The sequence below is a fragment of the Stenella coeruleoalba genome (assembly GCF_951394435.1).
Source record: "Stenella coeruleoalba genome assembly, chromosome: 4".
NCBI lineage: Eukaryota > Metazoa > Chordata > Mammalia > Artiodactyla > Delphinidae > Stenella > Stenella coeruleoalba.
In genome coordinates this window covers 12,973,828-12,992,655 of record NC_137149.1, presented here as the reverse complement: position 1 = coordinate 12,992,655, position 18,828 = coordinate 12,973,828, and the positions used below count along the sequence as shown (strand labels likewise).

Below are 18,828 nucleotides of genomic sequence, written 5' to 3'. Positions count from 1 at the left end.
GGACCTAGAGTCTGTCATACAGAAAGAGAAAAACAAATACCATATGCTAACACATATATATGGAATCTTAAAAAAAAAATAAATGGTACTGATGAACCTAGTTGCAGGGCAGGAATAAAGATGTAGACATAGAGAATGAACTTGAGGACACAGGATGGGAGGGGGAAGCTGGGGCGAAGTGAGAGTAGCATGGACATATACACACTACCAAATGTAAAATAGATAGCTAGTGGAAAGCAGCCGCATAGCACAGGGAGATCAGCTCCATGCTTTGCAATGACCTAGAGGGGTGGGATAGGGAGGATGGTAGGGAGGCTCAGGAGGGAGGGGATATGGGGACATATGTATGCATATGGCTGATTCACTTTGGTGTACAACAGAAACTAACACAGTATTGTGAAGCAATTATACTCCAATAAAGATCTATTTAAAAAAGCAAATAGGCTGATAGATGCCGAAACTGCTGGGATTGTTAAGACTGAAGCAACCAGAACCATATCTCTAGAGCACTTAACCATATTCCATGATCTCAAGGGTCAGACTATCCTGTCTGAGAGTCTAGTTTTCTATAAGAAAACCACCTCAAAAACAGGTAATTTTAATGATTTGAACAGATAAATGTTTTCTTTAGGCAAACCTATATACTTTAATAATAATAATCTTTTTTTAGTACTTACTATGCCCTAGGCACTGTTCTAAATATATGTATATTAACTCATTTAATCCTCACAGAACCTTGTAAGGTAGTTGCTATTTTTAAATCCCTTTTACAATAACTTGCTGATGATCGCAGTTGGAAAGTGCCTGAATTTCGATTTGAACCCAGGCAGTCTGGTGCCAATGTTAGAATCGTTGACCACTATGTTTATACCTCCCAATAGGATAATATAATTTGCAGCTAGGATAATATTATTTACAGCTAGTGTAATATAATTTACAATTTTTGCTTATATAGCCAGTTAGCCTTTAGTTACATTAAGTGAATTATTGCCAGACGTGTTCTATTGTAATCTTACAGTTGATTTTTAAATTGTGCAACAATTTTAAATATTGCTGAGTTACCCTTCCTTCTTCCTCTAGAAAACCGCTCAAACTTCTGTGGAACGATTAAAAGTCTTCAGACTTTTAAGTCTTCAGACTTTAAGGACCAGCGGTGGTCCTTCAACAGGTCTCTGTGCTTCAGTCCGCGAAGTCCCTCCCCTAGAGCGTGCGGGCAGCGGGGCGGAGCCGCAGGTCTTTTGACCTCGGCCGCAGGGAGCGAGCGAGTGGTGGCCCGAGAAGAGACTCCCGGTCTGTGTTCCCTCCTTGTCAATGCTTTCTCCACTCTGTCGTTCCTCCCACCTTCTCCTAGTCTTGTTGGCTTTTTCTCTTGCAACTTATTTTTCAGCTGCTTCTGGCGGCACAGTTTCCTCCCACTTTCGGGCTAACTTCCTCCTTTCTCCGTTTCTCTCTTAAATGGACGCGGGAGACGGGGAGTGGGGGCGGGGAAGATGCAAACTGAAAAAAAAAAAAATCATTTTGTAGAAAACTGAAAACAAACGTTCGTGAATAGAATATTTGGAAATTTTCCTCACAAAACGTTCAGTTGAGAGAACGTATTTTCCATAACTTCCTTCTTTTAACCTTTGTGGATTTTTTTTTTTTTTTTTTTTTTTTTTGCTCTCTAGGCTCTTAATGCTCCGGGGTTCCGTCTCCTTTTTCTTCCTTCACTTCCTTTTAAAGGTCTTCCCATAGTACAAGTAAAACATGAAAATAATCATTTTCGACTTTTTTTGATGAAAGAATAATTTGAAGAATAGAAGTTAAAATGTGGAAAAGTACAGATTAATAATAAACATTCTTTTTAAGAAAGTTTACACAGCCAACATAAAAATTGTATAATAGAATGGTGTTCACCTTGAATGAATATATTCTTTTAATAATATTCCTAATACTCATTCTGACTTTTTAGAAATGTTCAGCATATGTAACATAAGGGAGAAAAGAGGTCGTCACTATAATGTTTGAGAGATCCAGCTTAAAATTAGACTTTAAAACATTTTTAATAATTTATTTTTGAATAAATGCATGTCTATCATAGTATAAGCTTCAAATAGATTTTAAAAAAACGGATACAGTTGAAAGTAAATCTTGCTTCCTCAGCTTTCTCAGGCAGATAATCCCCTCCAAAGAGGCAACCACTGCCACACTGGTTTCTTGTATATGCTTCCTGAGATAGTATATGCATTCACAAGCATGTATGCAAATATTCTTCCTTTTTATTAAGTAAATGTGTACTTTTTGCACCTTGCTTTTTTCACCTAATATATTTTAGTTGTATATATAGAGCTGCCTCACTCGTTTTAACTGCTGTGTGGTATTTCCTTGTAAGATATAGCATAATTTATTTACTAGTTCTCTACTGATAGGTATTTAAGTTGCTTACGATATTTTGTTATTCTAAACAATACTACAGTAGATATCTTTATAACTTATGTCTTTTTGAATGTATACAGGTGTAATAACTCGTAGAACTAGAATTGTTGAGTCAGAGGTCATTTGCATTTTTTATTTTGATAGATATTGAGGGATTGCTCTTGACAGAGTCTGTGCAAATTATGCCCCGACAGCAATATATTGATTGTTTCTCAGCGTCCTCATTATCACAGCATTTTATCAAACTTTCTGATTCTTGACAATCTAAGGGAAAAATAGTAATTTATTGTTGTTTAATTTGCATTTCTATCATTATTAATGAAACTGAACATTTTGCATTTTCTTTCTGTGAGCTGACTATTCATATCTTTACCCATTTTTTTGTTGTGGTGATCTTTTCATTATTGATTTCTAGGAGCCCTTTAACCATTAAAGAATTTAGTTATTTGTCTGAACTATGAGTTGCAGGTATTTTTTCCCAAACTGTCTTTGATTTTGTAATGGGATTTTTGGTGGAGGAAGGCAGATTTTTGCTTTTCTTAAAAAATGTTTATATAGCCAAATATATCAGTGTTTGTTTTTTAATGTCTTCTGGGTTTGGGATTATATCTTAAAAGGCTTTTTCTGCTCTAAGATCATCTTTTAAAAACAACCTCCCGATTTTTACTTTCTTGATTTTATTTGGTTTGATTTTTATGTTTATATCTTTGATTCATTTAAAGCTTAATTTGGTGTAGGGATCCAACTTTATTAAATTGGAGTGCAAAATGAACCAACTGCTAATGGATCTGGTCGGTTAGGACATGAGTCCTGGTTGATTAGCTACGTGAGAATCATCCCCAACTCCCCACAGACTTTCTTACACTTTGTTTCTCCAGCACCTGCTATGGTGCCTGAAACAGAGTGAGTAGCTAATAAACCTTTGATAAACTAATTTGAAAGGAAGTTTCTAGATATGATGTCTTATCTTAGTTATTTGCCATTGTTCTAGTATATAGTGTTGAAAGAGGTAGTGATACCACTAACAGTTGATTTCTCCTGCATAAAATCTTAGAATCATGAAATTTTAGATCCAGAGACTAGAACAGTTATTCACTCCACAAATAAATAATAAGTTCCTGTTACGTACAGGCATTCTAGCTAGGGATGCGGAGAAAATAAAACAAGTACAATATGTCATGTAATGTAAGTGCTGTGAATCAAAACAGCAGTGTATGGGCAACAGAGAGTGGCAGGGAATGGAATGCTGCATGGATGCCGACTAGCCCAGTTTGTAAAAGACATTAATAAACGAATTGTCTCTACTTCATATGAGCAGGTGTGCAAACAATGAAAATTGAAAGGTGGTGGGGGTAAAGCCTCCACAATCCTAAGTGTCCCAAGGGAGCTGAAAATCAATTGTCTCTGTCTGGGTCCATGTCATCTTTAGATTAGATTTTAAACTAGGGAGCAGGCCTATAATTTTGAGGTTGATTTTGTTATATTATGCATGCTTAGATTGACGTGAGTGTTCTTTAAGCAAATTAATAAATTTGTTGTTCTGATAAGAAACTAAGGTCATTTTATGCAAAAAGCCAAAATTACATTCTACCCTTGGGCATGTCAGCCATGGCACTCTTCCCTACTAGTGGAAGTCTAGCTGATATTTCTTGCAGTAATTTCCAGGCAATATTCAAAGAAATCTTAGGAGAAAAAGGCAGAACGAACCAGTAGAAAGACTTAGGTTTTCAGTACCAAAGTCTGGGAAAGCATGGCTGACATTGGTTCAGTTTCTTGATTTATTTCTTGATTTATTAGCTATTTGACCTTGGACAAGTCTGTTTCTTTGTTTGTAATGAGGATAATAATAGTTCCTCTACAAGTTTTTGTGAAATTAACTGAAATAATGTTTATAAAGTGTTTGATCCATAGTGTTCAACAAAACATAATTTTATTAATATAATACTGTGTCCTTCCATTTAATCCTTAGAGTAACAATTTAAAATGCAAATACTGCTTGCATCAGATGTACTTAGTCTATTTCATAGTTTAAATGATAGCAGATTTTGTTCCCATATTTCAGTTGGAGAAAAGGGATTAACCGAGCAAATGGTCATTTAACACTTGAAATATCAAAAATTGAAAAGGCTAAGAAAAACCATACCCTGAGACTAGGGAAGACAATATTAAACTCTGCCTGCCTTCAAATGGTTGAAGACCCCTCCACTCCCACCCCAAAAAGAAAAGTTTTAGCCAAAAGAACAGGTGCTAACAGCAATGCTTGCACTCATTTATAGAGATTTTGAAAAATAAAATTGAATTTTACTATAAAGATCTTGATTCCCAGGGGATCCAGTAATTCATCTGCACATTTTACAATAAGACAAAGGATGGCATATAAACTCATAGTGCTTAGAGTTGTTAAATACATGAACAGTTTGCAGTGGATTTAATTACAGTTCTTAAAAACTATTTTGATACACTTTTTAGTAGGTAACTCGAGGTGGATCTAGACTTACAGTCTTAAAGCTTTTAGGATCCAACTACCTATTTTATAATAGAACTCCATGTCCATGATTTACCATAACACAAATGGCCTTTTGACTCTCAGAACCTTGTTCTTGTCACTCTGCTGCCTTCCTACCTTTGAAATTTGGCTTTGAAATTTTCATTTCATTTCTTTCTAAAGGAAACATTTGTAAATTGTTACAGAGGTTTTTTTTTTTAATATTTTTTCCCATTAGAGTCTTCAAATGGATTTTAAAATTGAACACACTTGGGATGGTTTTCCAGTGAAGCATGAGCCAGTGTTTGTCAGGCTGAATCCAGGTGATAGAGGAGTGATGATGGAAGTCAGTGCTCCATTTTTCAATGATCCTCCAGCCCCACTAGGAGAACCAGGAAAGCCTTTCAATGAACTGTGGGATTATGAAGGTAAGTGGAAGTCCTGTATTTTATTGCAGACATAAATCTTTTTATAATAACCTTTCATAGAACTATTATTTTATCTTGTTGTAAGGAAGTGAGTGCTTCTGAGCAACTGACATGTGCAGTTTCTGATATTTCCTACCAATCTCGCACTCTTGACTTTTTCACGTTACCTATGTGACTTCGACTATATAACTAGAACAGTGAAAAATGGCAATTACAAATCCAGATTTTTTAATTGCTGCTATATTTCCTTCCTTTACTTCTGTTACCTATTCTGAGTTCAGCATTTGTTTTGTTTTTGAGTATCTTCAAATTGCCACTTTAACCTTATAAACCTTCTTTATGGAAGCTTTGGGGTGTTTCACTTATTATGAAAACACCATTAACTTAAACATGAAATGTAGTTTTTATTTTATACTGGCAAGTAATCTCACACATTAAGTGAGGGCTAAAAGACCGGCCATGAAATTCCAGTTTCAGGTTTGCTGTATGATCACCTTCTAATGAATCCTAATTAAGCCACCAAACTTATCTTTCTTAAATAATCTTTATGATGCCATTTCCTAGATTACAAATCATTCCTGTCCCTAAGATAAGGTTCAAACCCTTCCCATAAGCTTCCAGGGTACTCCTGAATCAAGCTATCAAATTAAACCAAAAGTTCTTGACTTCCAAAAGGCTGATAGTCTCATTCGTGCATATTCTCACTCATGTACCTTTTCTCATTCGAGTCCCCCTGCCTCTAATGCACATCGTTCAAGGTCTAATTCAGGTTTCATTTCTTCAAAGAAACCTTTGATGACTCTTCTAGTCCATACTAACATCTACTTTCTCTGTACAATCTATATAGTATGCATTTTGTCAGTGTTAATCTATCATATGTTAAACATATGTTGTCTTTTATTGTTATAGAACTTGTATATACCAGCTTCCTGTTGGTGTACACAGTAATGTGAGTAATCTACAGGAGGTACTATAGACACCAAACTCAACAAGTCCTAAACTCAACTCATCCACTTCTCTCATAAACTTGCTTCTTTCACTAATTGCCCAATCTCAATCAATAGCACTATAATACATCGAATCACCAAATGTAGAAATGTGAGATCTTTCCAAGATATCCTTCTCTCTCAATCTCCATATTTGGATTTATTTGTTAAGTCCTGTCAGTTTCACCTCCTAAATGTTTCTCTCATTTATTATCTCTTCTTCATCCTACCATCCTTGCCATAGGTAAAAGACTTCAAAAGGAACAGTAAGACTCTGAGTTGTGGATGGGGCTAATCTATATCTTATTATTATAAAAATAACACATGGAAAACTAGAAACAACCTAAATGTCTATCAATAAAGAATTATGTGAATAAATCATAACATTCTATAGAAGAATACTATGCAGTAATTAAAAAGAATTAGGTATCTATATGCTGTACAGTTTGTGTGTGTGTGTGTGTGTGTGTGTGTGTGTGAAAAAAGCAAGTTGTAATCAGAAAATGATTCCATATATATTTTTTTAATCTATGCAGGTAAAATAGATTATGGAAGGACAGAAGAAGTCTGATAGGTTTTAGAGCAAAGTGGGAAGAAAAGGACTTTGACTTTTTACTTAGATATATGTTTATGTTCTTTTAATAATTTAAAAGAAACGTGTCACTTTTATAATTATACAGTTTTTTAAATAAACATGCCCAGAAAATTTCAGGAAATTATAAAGAGAAATCACTCAACCTGTATTCCACCTGTCAGAGATAACCAACCATAACATTCTTGTGCATGTTTTGCAGGCATCTAGGCACAGGCATATGTGCACATTTTTGTTTCATGTGCATTTGGTTATTGCTCTGCAGCCTACTTACCAAATATCATGGATATCTTCCTGTATCAAAAAATATTTAACTGTATATTTTTTTTTAATGACTGCATTATATTCTATTACATGGAATACACAGATTCCATAATTTATTTAACAGGTCTCCTATATAATAGGATATTTATTTACATAACAGGAGATAACAATTTAGACCATTTCTTTTTGAGTAATACTGTACTTTGATGAATAGCATCTAACTTCTTTTTCAGTTGTGTGATTATTTCCTTAGGATAAATTCCTAGAAGAAGATAACTAGCTCAGAGTCTGTGTGATATGTTCATTTCTTTACAACCTCACCAGCACTAGGCTTCATTAATATTTTTATTTTATGGCAATCTGATATGGGGGAAAAAATGATGATTTATTTTCTATGTACTTTTTTCTTCCAGGCAATGTCTATTTATTTTATTTTCCCCTTTTCCTAGTGGTGATATAGCTTTAATTAAAAATAATGCATTGATTCACTTTATATTCTAAAGGTATAAACAAATTATTTATTGTTGAAGCAAAATTAAGTTTCTCAATATGTCATATCTCTGTTTTCAAAAGTTGTGGAAGCATTTTTCTTGAATGACGTAACTGAACAGTATTTAGAAGTTGAACTTTGTCCGTAAGTATAAAATATTTCTTCTAACTCACTACTACATATTTTGAACACATTATTTTCTAATTATAAATCATGGATATAGTAAAAGCTCATTAATTCTAGTTAACTAGTCAGAATGCTAATTTGAATTAATCTGAATTATATATAATTCCTTATTTTCAAGTAAATGTATAATGTAGAATATATAAGGTTTTAAAAATATTATGTTGATACTATTTTCAATTCACTAATATAGTTGGTTTTCTAATAAATTTGAAGGTGTTTTTGCAAAATGAAAAATTAGTATAAAACTCTTTCATTATTTACTCTGTAAATTTGCATTGTTATATATTAGCTATTTAGAAATAAAGAGAGGCATATTCATTATTTACTCTAAATTTGCATTATTATATATTAACTATTTAGAAATAAAGGGAGGCATATAGATATAACGAAGTGAACTACTTTATGAAAATGTTTCTTTTAGGGGATTCTTTTAATAACTAGATTAAACTTTAATTTTATATATTACATAATTATGTATTCATGTATTCCTTCCTTTATTTATCATTCATTTACTGAGTGTATACTATGTCACTTTATGTTCAGTGCCAAGGATAAAAACTAAATCACACATGGCTTTTCCTAGACTTACGAAAAATATTAACCTTGGACTCTTTTTGTACAAATTTAACTGGTCCTTGGGAACTCTCTACCTGGTTGGCAGTTTTTTTCCTGTAGAAGTCAAAAAGTAAATCTATACCTACCTGTTATCTAAATTATAAGAAATTTTAAGTTAATATTTAGTAATGAAATATTTCTTTATATTTCCATTACTCATTTAAAATGACATTTAAATACTTCTCAGCATCTGTTATCTAGTAGCCTTTGTCCTTTTGTAGACTGAGCAGAGTCCCAAACAATTGATTTCAATGAGATTTTAGATATCATTTTCTTTTCCCTTATTTTGATTTCTTGCTAATGCTAGTGTGGAAAATATAGCTGTTCACAATTATATTTTTCAGAAGAGTAATTATATATCTTTGTTACCCTTCAACTAACATGCCAAAATCTTTTATTGAAAAATATGATTAATTCTCATAAACTGTAATGTGAGGTAAGAAAATTTCACCATACACGTGAGGAAGCTAAGGCAAATAGGTTTACAACTTGTCTAGAAGATAGTCAAGAACTTGAATCTGCTAGAATTCTAAAGTTACATTCTTAGTTTAAATTTTTAGATGATAATATCAGTTTATTTTTATGAAGTGATGACTTAGCATAAGATACATCAGATAATTAGATTATCTTTTGTTAGGAAATTATTCAATAACCATAATGTATAAAATTAATAAATTCTAAAAGTTTGTTTTTAGATACATCAGGACAGTTAATAATCAAGAATCATGGTTTTGCTTCAGGCAATCAACTCCTGTGACAGTTTAACCTCTAGGAAAGCAACTTGAATATGTTTGTTTGAATTTTTAAGAACTTTTATTGTTCTTAGGATATTCTTAAGGTTGCATAATAACAATAAAAGGAAGCAGAGAACTTTTAAGTGGAAAAGAATACTTGTTTTCTGTTAGACTAGTTTCTTGAAGGAAATCCTTCCTGAAAAGCTCCCAACAGACCATCTGTGTCAAAATGTTTAGATACAGTCTTTTCCAGAGACCGTAAATTTGCTTCACGTAACTATTTGAAATCCTTTGATTCTTACTGACATGGATAATCCCAACTATGCTCTCTTATTAGAATTTTCTTTTGGGAGTATGTTGTGCTTCTCCTTGAAGATGTGACATCAGTGTCAGAACTAATGGTTGAAAGCAGGAAAACACAGCAGGCAGATAGGTCGAGGACAGTTGTATGAGAAAATAGTTACAAATTAAAGTCTTCAACCTGTTAAGTAGTTTTAGACAATCTATATTTTTATCTTCCATCTTCCTAATGAGCTTCAAGACAGTTTTCTTATAGAAATAACCTTTAATATGTTTGTTGGATTTTGACCTGGAAATTGGTGCCAGCTTCCCTTAGGATACTTTCATTTTTGGAACGAGTTTTATTATGAACTCCAGATACCCCGCCCCTTTTGCATACTTTGGAGCATCTAACCAATTGAAGTATTTCATATAGTTTCCTATTTAAAGAATATAAAAAGGAGTCTGAACATGTGTAGCTTTATGCATTTGACGGCAATTGCCTGGAAAGTGTTAAACTCAAAGAAGCCATTTTTAAGTAACTGAACACGCTGGCTGTCCCTGTAATTATCCAATATTCATATTGCATCTTTTAATTATTTGGAAATTTAGTTACAAACATACACATGGCAGATATGAAGGATAGTGAAGAAAATAATGTTTATTTCAAACACTCATGAAGAATTTTAATTTTGACAGCCATGGACAGCATTTGGTGCTTTTACTCTCTGGAAAAAGAAATGTGTGGAAAGTAAGTAAATAAAAATATGAGACAAAATCCTTAAGTGTATAAGATAGATAGATTTTTTAATGTTAATATATACATATTTAAATATTACTATAAATATGAATTTACCTTTTGTGTTTCACATGTTGTTTCTGTAGCAAGAACTTGATCTATCATTCAAAGCGTCCAGAGGAGAGACAAAATGGGAAGGTAGAGCTTATCTTCCTTGGAGTTATTTTCCACCAAATGTGACAAAATTCAATTCATTTGCAATTCATGGATCAAAAGATAAAAGAAGCTATGAAGCTCTTTACCCTGTACTTCCACATGAGCTGCAGCAAGGACAAAAACCTGATTTGTAAGTAGGAAATAAATGAAAATATGTCCCAACTATAACAGTTTTTAAAAATTAATTCTTGGTAGAGTAGTAGTAACATTTTTTGGTCAAAGAAGACACGTGTAAAAGCACCAAGTAGAGTTCTATGTGTCCTGATGGTCTTCAGTGAGTATCTGGCAGACTGACTTTGGACAAACATAGTCTCTCTCACTGCTGTCAGTAGAGCACTTAGATTTCCATGGCAGTGTGAGAAAAGTCTTGCTTAGTGAGTATTACTACAACTGGCATAGAAGTGTGGTTGTAAGTTTATTTATGATCCCTTTCAGAGCGAAATGGCCAGAGGCATCTGTTTTTCCTGGTGTGAGCAAAGGGTTTTGCAAAGAGCAAATCCTTTCCCCTTGCTGCTTGAGAATCTGACATTAAGTCAACTCTCTAGTTCTCTTCTCCTGGTAACCTCATGAGGATAAAAATGTCAGCTCTATTTCTAGGCAGCATAGATGGAGACAGCACAGCTTTGGGATTTCCCTTTAACAGTAATGTTCTCTGTGGGGACCCTGGAAGCTATACCTAGGGAGTTATTGCAAGAAATACGGTCTCCTGTTGGACAGCGGGCATACAAGCCAGGAGATCTCCTATGCTTTCCCATTTTGAGTCTGATCTCTTTGCACCTGAAGCTGTCACTTAAGGAGAATGTAGCCCTGGCCAGCCTTCATGGACTGCTGCAAACACTACCAGCTCAGGGAGGAAAGCCAGCCTCTGTCCTGGGGCAAGCTGAGATTCCCGCACTACAGCTATAGCGCGTACTCAAAGTGGCCAACATAGTCTGTGAGTCTGCGTGTTTAGAAAAGCCTAACAGAGACATCGTAGTGGGCTTTGTAATCTGGTACACAGATTTCGCTGCCTTTTCACCCTTGGAAAGTGCTGCACTGTTCTCCTTCTCCCTTGCCCTTCCTGTCGTGCTCTTACTCCGCTGTACTTGACTTTTTATCTCTTCTAGCTTATTCCTTTATTCTGCCAGATGCATTTTTCCCTTTTCCCCTTGCTTTTCTAGGAAAAGCCTCTTTCTCCCTTTCTTTCTCTTATCCTTCACTGTCGTTTTCTTAACTGCTTAATCTGGGTTGACTAAAACTGGCCCCGCCTGGTCAGATGGACAGAGTAGGACAGGAATCTAGATGTAACTCACCCAGGGCTCACATATCAAGATGGCATGTTTCTCTGGCTCTTCACAAGCTAATGTATTCCTGTATTCAGGCTTCCTATGTATAGGTTATCGGAGGCTTACTCTAGGTAAAAGTATGATTATGCCATTGGCTAGGGCAGAGTGATTTCCTACAGAGCAGAGTTCCATTGCAGCACGTTAGCTAACCTTTCTCTCATTAAACCACAATAGAAAGCTTCCTAATGGTTAAATGGTTTTCCTAGAAAGAAAAGAACTAGAATTAACCCTCTTTTACATAAACCTGCCTTGCTTTGGCAAAGGAGTCTGTTCTTTAATCTGTTGAGCTGAAACCTTTAAAAAAACAGTTATTTACATAACTGATATAAATCATCAAAGTTTGAATATGAAAACATCTGTAAGAGTATAATATGATTTGTTTAAGGCTAGAAGGAATGAGTCAGGTTTTCAGGGTTGGTTTTTATTTCTCCCTCCAGCTGTGAGGGAGCTATCTGCAGAACTGAAAGGAGAGTGCTTTCAGATATGGGTGAATATTTTCAGAGTTGAATGATTGCTAGAGTGAGAAAACTGTACATGTAGAATACATCTTACCTTTGATATTCTTAAAATAGAATGTCCTATAACAGATATAACAAAATAAATAGCCCTTCAGGACAGCTTTTTCATAAATGCATAATTCATTTCAATTCCAACCATCTTTTTCTTTGCATTTAGCCATCATCTGGAATACTTCAAGCCTTTCAGTTTTAACACACTGCTTGGAGAAGAGTGGAAACAACCAGAGTCAGACCTGTGGCTAATAGAGAAACCTGATGTGTAGGAGTATAGTAGATGACCACATCAATCATTTCTTCTCTATACCTTTTAAGGTAAACTAATAATAAGTATAACCTCTTTCAAGACACCATGAACACATTTCAACAATAAATATTTCATAGAGGTCAGTGAAAGTATGTAGTATCTCTGTGGCAAATTGTGTATGAATTAACAAGAAAGTAGAAAGTTCATGTATGATTTTATCTATAAAGTGAAAATGTTTCTTGGAGTCACTTAGTCCAGGAGCCATCATGCCAAGGGGCTCTACCATCTGCCTTGCAGCACCATCACCCCACATATCCCGGACTCTGTCAACCAAAATCAATATTTCTCTTCCCACTCCCCTAAACCTCAGCCAGCTTATGACTGAACATCTTATTTGTACATTTTTGAACTCCATAGTAGTGTATAATAATTCTTTACTCAGACTCCTCTGTCCATTTTTGAAATGAATAGAAAACAATGACATATTTCAGTTGAACAGGAGGTGCACATCTGTTAAGGCATTATTAAAATACATGTGCTATTTAATTAGCTGTATTTCCTGTCTTATGACTACTTTTCTTCTGTAGAAGAAAGTGGACTGAAGTAGTCTTGAATTCGGCCAACAGATTCTGCTTTCATTTACAAATAAATGACATTTTCTTAATGCTGTTAAACAAGATGTCAAAATGTCATTTTATTTTACAAACATCAAACACTCCTGGTCCATAATTTTCAAATTTTGTGTTATAGTTCATAGCTTGAAGCCATCTAGTAGATTATCTATGAACTTCTCCACCAAACCTGGTCCTTTACCACCATTCTTAACTCAGAGATTAGCAGTCTTACAGAAGAAGAACCTTTATTACTTGTCCAGATACCTAGTTGCCTACCCAGCGATATAGTTTTTCCTCTTCTTCTTTGCTAACTCTTATATAGCTTGAATTTTTAGGGGATTTTCTCAAGAACTACATTTACTCATATTCCTTTGCAGGTAGAAATGGCACTGTAAAACAGTTTAGGTCAACGAGATTTAAGTATACAGTGTTAGATGGGCCTTCAAGAAAAGATGCCTCACAGATGAAGGACTCTGCTGCCATGTACCTTTTGTCCTTTGCCTTCCCTCTCCCTTTTTCCTGAATTATAGAATTGATACCCGAGGTAACATGCTTGCTCCATTGTGTTAATGAGGAGACAACCCAAGAATAGCTCAGTAGCAAGATAAAGGAGCCTGGGTTCCAAACAGCACAATAGAGTAACATATCATATCTGGACTGCTACCTACAGATTTCTTTATAAAGAGAAAATATAAACTGCCTAATTTGTTTCCACAAATCAATCTATAGATTCAATGCAATCCCATTTAAAAAAACCCAGAAGGCTTTTTTTGGGTAGAAATTGACATGTTGATTCAAATTTTATATGGAAATGCAAAGGACCTGAAATAGCCAAAACAATTTTGAAAAAGTACAAAGTTGGAGGACTTGTACTACCTGACTTTAAGACTTATTGAGCTTCAATAATGAAGAAAATATGACCTTGCATAGATTTAGACAAATATATCAATGGAACAGAATAGAGAAACCAGAAAAAAACTACATATAGTCAATTGATTTTTGACAAAGGGAGAGGGTAGTCTTTTCAACAAATTGTGCTGGAATAACTGGAAAAACATGAAAAGAAATTAACTTACCTAACAACCTACAGGAAAATTAACCTAACTGTGACTGGTGAAATGAAAAAAGTTCTAGAAAAACTCTTCACATTCAAGGGTAGACAAAGATTTTTTTCAAACAGGACATAAAAATCACTAAAAAAGAAAAAAAATGAGAAATTGAACTTCATCAAAATTTAAAATTTCTGTTTGTCAAAAGCTTCCATTTAAGAAAGCAAAGAGGCAGTCCAGCAATTCCACCCCTGGGTATCTATATCTGAAAAAAAATGGAAACACTAATTCAAAAATGTACATGGACCCCAATGTTCATAGCAGCATTATTTACAGTTGACAAGATATGGAAGCAGGCCTAAGTGTCCATCAACAGATGAATGGATAAAGATGTGGTACATATATACAGTTGAATACTACTCAGCCTTAAAAAAGAAGGAAATTTTGCCATTTACAATGACATTAATGGACTTGGAGGGCATTATGCTTAGTGAAAAAAGTCAGAGAAAAATACTGTATGATATCACTTATATGTGGAATCTAAAAAATAAAACAAACTAGTGAATACACTGTAAGTCCCCTATATACGAACGAGTTCTGTTCCGAGAGCGTGTTCATAAGTCTAATTTGTTCATAAATCCAACGAAGTTAGCTTAGGTACCCGACTAACACAATTGGCTATATAGTACTGTACTGCAATAGGTTTATAATACTTTTCACACAAATAATACATAACAAACAAAAAGAAAACATTTTTAATCTTACAGTACAGTACCTTGAAAAGTACAGTAGTACAGTACAACAGGTGGCATACAGGGGCTGGCATCGAGTGAACAGGCAAGAAGAGTTACTGATTGGAGGAAGGAGAGGAGGTGGGAGATGGTAGAGCTGAAGGATCGACAGCAATAGGAGACGGAGGGCAAGCTTCAATTTCACTCATGCCTGACATGGATGGCACAGGTTCTGGTTCCTTGCTGGATTCAATTCTATTTACCTGCTTGAAAAAATGATCCAGTGATGTCTGGGTAGTAGCTCTTTTTTTCTCGTCATAGATGACACGGTAGCATTGGACTGCATCCTGAACGGCTGCTGCAACCTTCGTGTAATGTTCTACATTCGGTTCCTGTGCCTCAAAAAATAACAGTGCCTCCTCAAATAAAGAAAATCCCCTTGTCATTTCCTGCATCATGAATCTCTTCGGTTCTTCAGTTACTTCTTCCTCTGTCTTCGTCCTTTCTCTGGGCACGTTTGCATCTTTGAAAGTTTGCAACTTGAAGATTGGTATATGGGTGACTTACTGTATAACAAAAAATGAACAGACTCACAGAGAACAAACTAGTGGTTACCAGTGGGGAGAAGAAAGGGGGAGGATCAAGTTAGGGGTAGGAGATTAAGAGGTACAAACTATGTATTAAATAAATAAGCTAAAAGGATATATTATGCAACACAGGGAATATAGCCAATATTTTATAACAACAAATGGAATATAACCTTAAAAATTGTGAATTACTATGTTGTACACCTGAAACTTATGTAATATTGTACATCAACTATACCTCAATTTAAAAAAAAGAATTAGAAAAAAAAGATAGTGAAGAGGCAAGCCACAGATTGGGATAAAATATTTAAAATAGATATATCTGATAAAGGACTCTTCCCAGAATACATAAAGGACTCCTACAAATCAGTAATAAAAGGACAAGCCAATTAAAGAGCAAAAGACTTGAACAGACACTTCACAGAGGAAAATATATAAAAGGGCAATAAGTAGAAAGTATAGCAATGTTCTCAACTTCCCTTATCACCAAGGAAATGGAAATTAAAACCACAACAAGGGGCTTCCCTGGTGGCGCAGTGGTTGAGAGTCCGCCTGCCGATTCAGGGGACACGGGTTCGTGCCCCGGTCCGGGAAGATCCCACATGCCGCGGAGTGGCTGGGCCCGTGAGCCATGGCCGCTGAGCCTGCGCGTCCGGAGCCTGTGCTCCGCAACGGGAGAGGCCACAACAGAGGCCCGCGTACCGCAAAACAAACAAACAAAAACAACAACACAACAAGATACCACTAAATAACCAAAATTAAAAATTCACACGATGGCTAAAATTGGAAATGACTGACAATACCAAGAGTTAATGAGAATGTGGAGTACCTGCATCAAAGGTTCAGATATAAATGATAACTTTATAATAAAGTTAAGCACAAATAAAGTTAAGCAAAGTAAAGCACAAATATCCTAGATACAATCAAAACCATAGTAAAGATTGAATTTGGATGTTGCACTTTGTGAGCTATCTGAAACCTAATATGTATCTTCTTTTTATCTGTTTAGATGCTTTGAAAATATCTCTTGATTTTCTTTTCTTTAGATAAGAAATATTTTCCTTCTTCTAATACCAAGCAAGCAAAAACACATTATGTTAAACATTTTCTTTGGAAAGGAACATGCAGTTCAGGGAAAATTTATCCATTAGTCAGATACAAACAATGCACCCTATAGAAACTTAGTATTTGAGAGTGGGTGTAATAGCTGTTTCAAATTTGTTTTTCTACTTTAGGACCATGAAAGAATATCATTTCTTTGTTTAAGATATGCATAAATGCATTTCCTTGCTGGGTTGTGAATTGTTCACTATAGTTATCAGGCAGATCCTCTCTTCTCGCCACGTAAATAGATTACACTGTGCATGTATTTATTCAGGTGCTTTCTCATGTGTTTTCTCAACTCCGGTAAACTAAGTCACAGTCCAGAGGGAAATATACTTTTTATTTTTAGCCCCCAAATACTTCTTTTTCAACCTTAAAAAAACTTTTGCCACAGAAAAAATAAGTTTCTCTCTTCCTTTTCTTCCTTCTTTTTAAAATGTTAGGCTTTGAGGGCAGAAGATAGTGAATATATTGATAACTAATTAATCTGATATTTAAAAAGAGAGAGGATGCAAATGGTGGAGCAATTACAGTAAGCCCTCAACACTTGTGCTCCTGCCTCAAAGCCCAAGGCTCATCTCCTCGTGCCCTTTGAAGTTTCCATAGGAGTTTAACATTACTGTATTTCGGTACTTACCACCACTGTGCATTAGGAAGCTCTCCTGACCCACCTCCCATCCTCTCAGCCTAACATTTTACTCCAGCAGCCAGTTGGACTCAGGGAACTGACAGCATCCTGTCTCATGGCTTGTCTGCTGCCTCAGCTTGGGCTGGCTAAAAGTATATTTAGCCAGTCTCGAGCGTAAACTACCTTGGATGTGAGAGGGGGCTAACACCTCATGGGACAACTCTTTTTTTTGTTTTTTTTTTTTACTTTTTATTGGCATATAGTTGCTTTACAATGTTGTGTTAGTTTCTACTGTCCGGCAAAGTGAATCAGCTGTACGTATCCATATATCCCCTCTTTTTTTGATTTTCTTCCCATTTAGGTCACCACAGAGCATTGAGTAGAGTTCCCTGTGCTCTACAGTAGGTTCTCATTAGTTACCTATTTTATACATGGTATCAATAGTGTATATATGTGAATCCCAATCTCCCAATCCCACCCTCCCATTCCCCCTTGGTATCCATACGTTTGTTCTCTACATCTGTGTCTCTATTTCTGCTTTGTAAATAAGATCGTCCAAACCAATTTTTTCAGATTCCACATATATGCGTTAATATACAAGATTTGTTTTTCCAAGAAGGATGAGAATAGGTGGATAAATACTCCTCTCTTTCATCCCTTGGTTTGACAATTCAGAGGTCGATTCCACACAGCTCCGTAGAAGACACCTAAAAGGATCACACTCTAGTTGCTCACAGCAGTGGCCAAATCAAAACACAACTTATATTGCCTTTCCCTCATTTCCCGTTTTACTGTTCCTAGTTCTTTACTGCTGTTTGGAATTACTTTACCAAAATCAACCTATATGCAAGCCCTTGTCCCATGTCCGCTTCACGGGGAACCCAGGCTAAGTCAGTTGTTACCTGAAGTGGCCCTCAGAAGTAGCCCGTTAGGACGGGAATCAGGAACTGTATCACTCATGGGGCATTCAGTGATAGGGACCCCATTGGTGGTGGTGATGACCCTGGTGTAACATCAGTTACTAAGACTTTCACCAGTGGTAGACTGGCTTGAGGACCAGATGTAGGTCAAACATCAGTGTGATAGATAGCACTTGGCATAGAAGCAGTGGAAATAATAGGGACTGTGGAGTTAACTGCTTTTTTTTTTTTAAACAATTCGGATGTTGAAATAATTTCATTTGCTATTTCTCCACTAATAAAAAGTAACAATTTGGAGGGGATTCTGAGAAGGTGGTGGAGTGGGAAGTACCAGGAATGTGTCTACCCACCTAGACAACAATTGCACCAGCAGAACTGTCTGATCTAATTGCTTTGGAACTCTGGAGTCTGTTGAAGGTGGAGTTGACTGCTTTCTGATAAAGGCTTTGGAAACCTTGAAAAATGAAAATAGCCACCTACAAACTAGAGGCACTTTGTGAGCATCAGAAAAATGCACATCAACATTTGAATTAGCCGAATTTCCAGCAGCTGGAAGGCAGAAAGTGTGGAAAGTCGAGTTCAGGATTTACTGGTAAGGGTAGCTAAACTGCAAAGGAGACTGAATGCTCGGCTTTGACTCCTGTGTTGAAATTAGGGGCCTCATAAGGAAAGAGTGGGA

At 35.5% G+C, this 18,828-nt stretch overlaps 1 protein-coding gene across 10 annotated transcripts in view; it reads left to right on the top strand.

The window, feature by feature from the left end:
• The window catches only part of LOC307185291 (UPF0462 protein C4orf33), a 545,785-nt gene that overhangs the window by 3,954 nt on the left and 523,003 nt on the right, over window positions 1-18,828 (top strand). For 7 of the 10 annotated variants that reach the window (XR_013827938.1, XR_013827939.1, XR_013827940.1 and 4 more), the window contains exons 1-6: window positions 1,021-1,290; window positions 5,139-5,328; window positions 7,744-7,804; window positions 10,174-10,225; window positions 10,360-10,559; window positions 12,430-12,584. Coding sequence is in view for 1 of the 10 variants with exons in the window: in XM_079919330.1 (XP_079775456.1) it covers window positions 5,148-5,328; window positions 7,744-7,804; window positions 10,174-10,225; window positions 10,360-10,559; window positions 12,430-12,535 (600 nt within the window). In the remaining 9 variants the exon portion in view is untranslated. Of the gene's footprint in view, window positions 1-1,020; window positions 1,291-4,850; window positions 5,329-7,743; window positions 7,805-10,173; window positions 10,226-10,359; window positions 10,560-12,429; window positions 12,585-15,231; window positions 15,361-18,828 lie in introns of those variants that run through there. The other 3 variants (XM_079919330.1, XR_013827941.1, XR_013827944.1) reach the window with 3 other exon arrangements.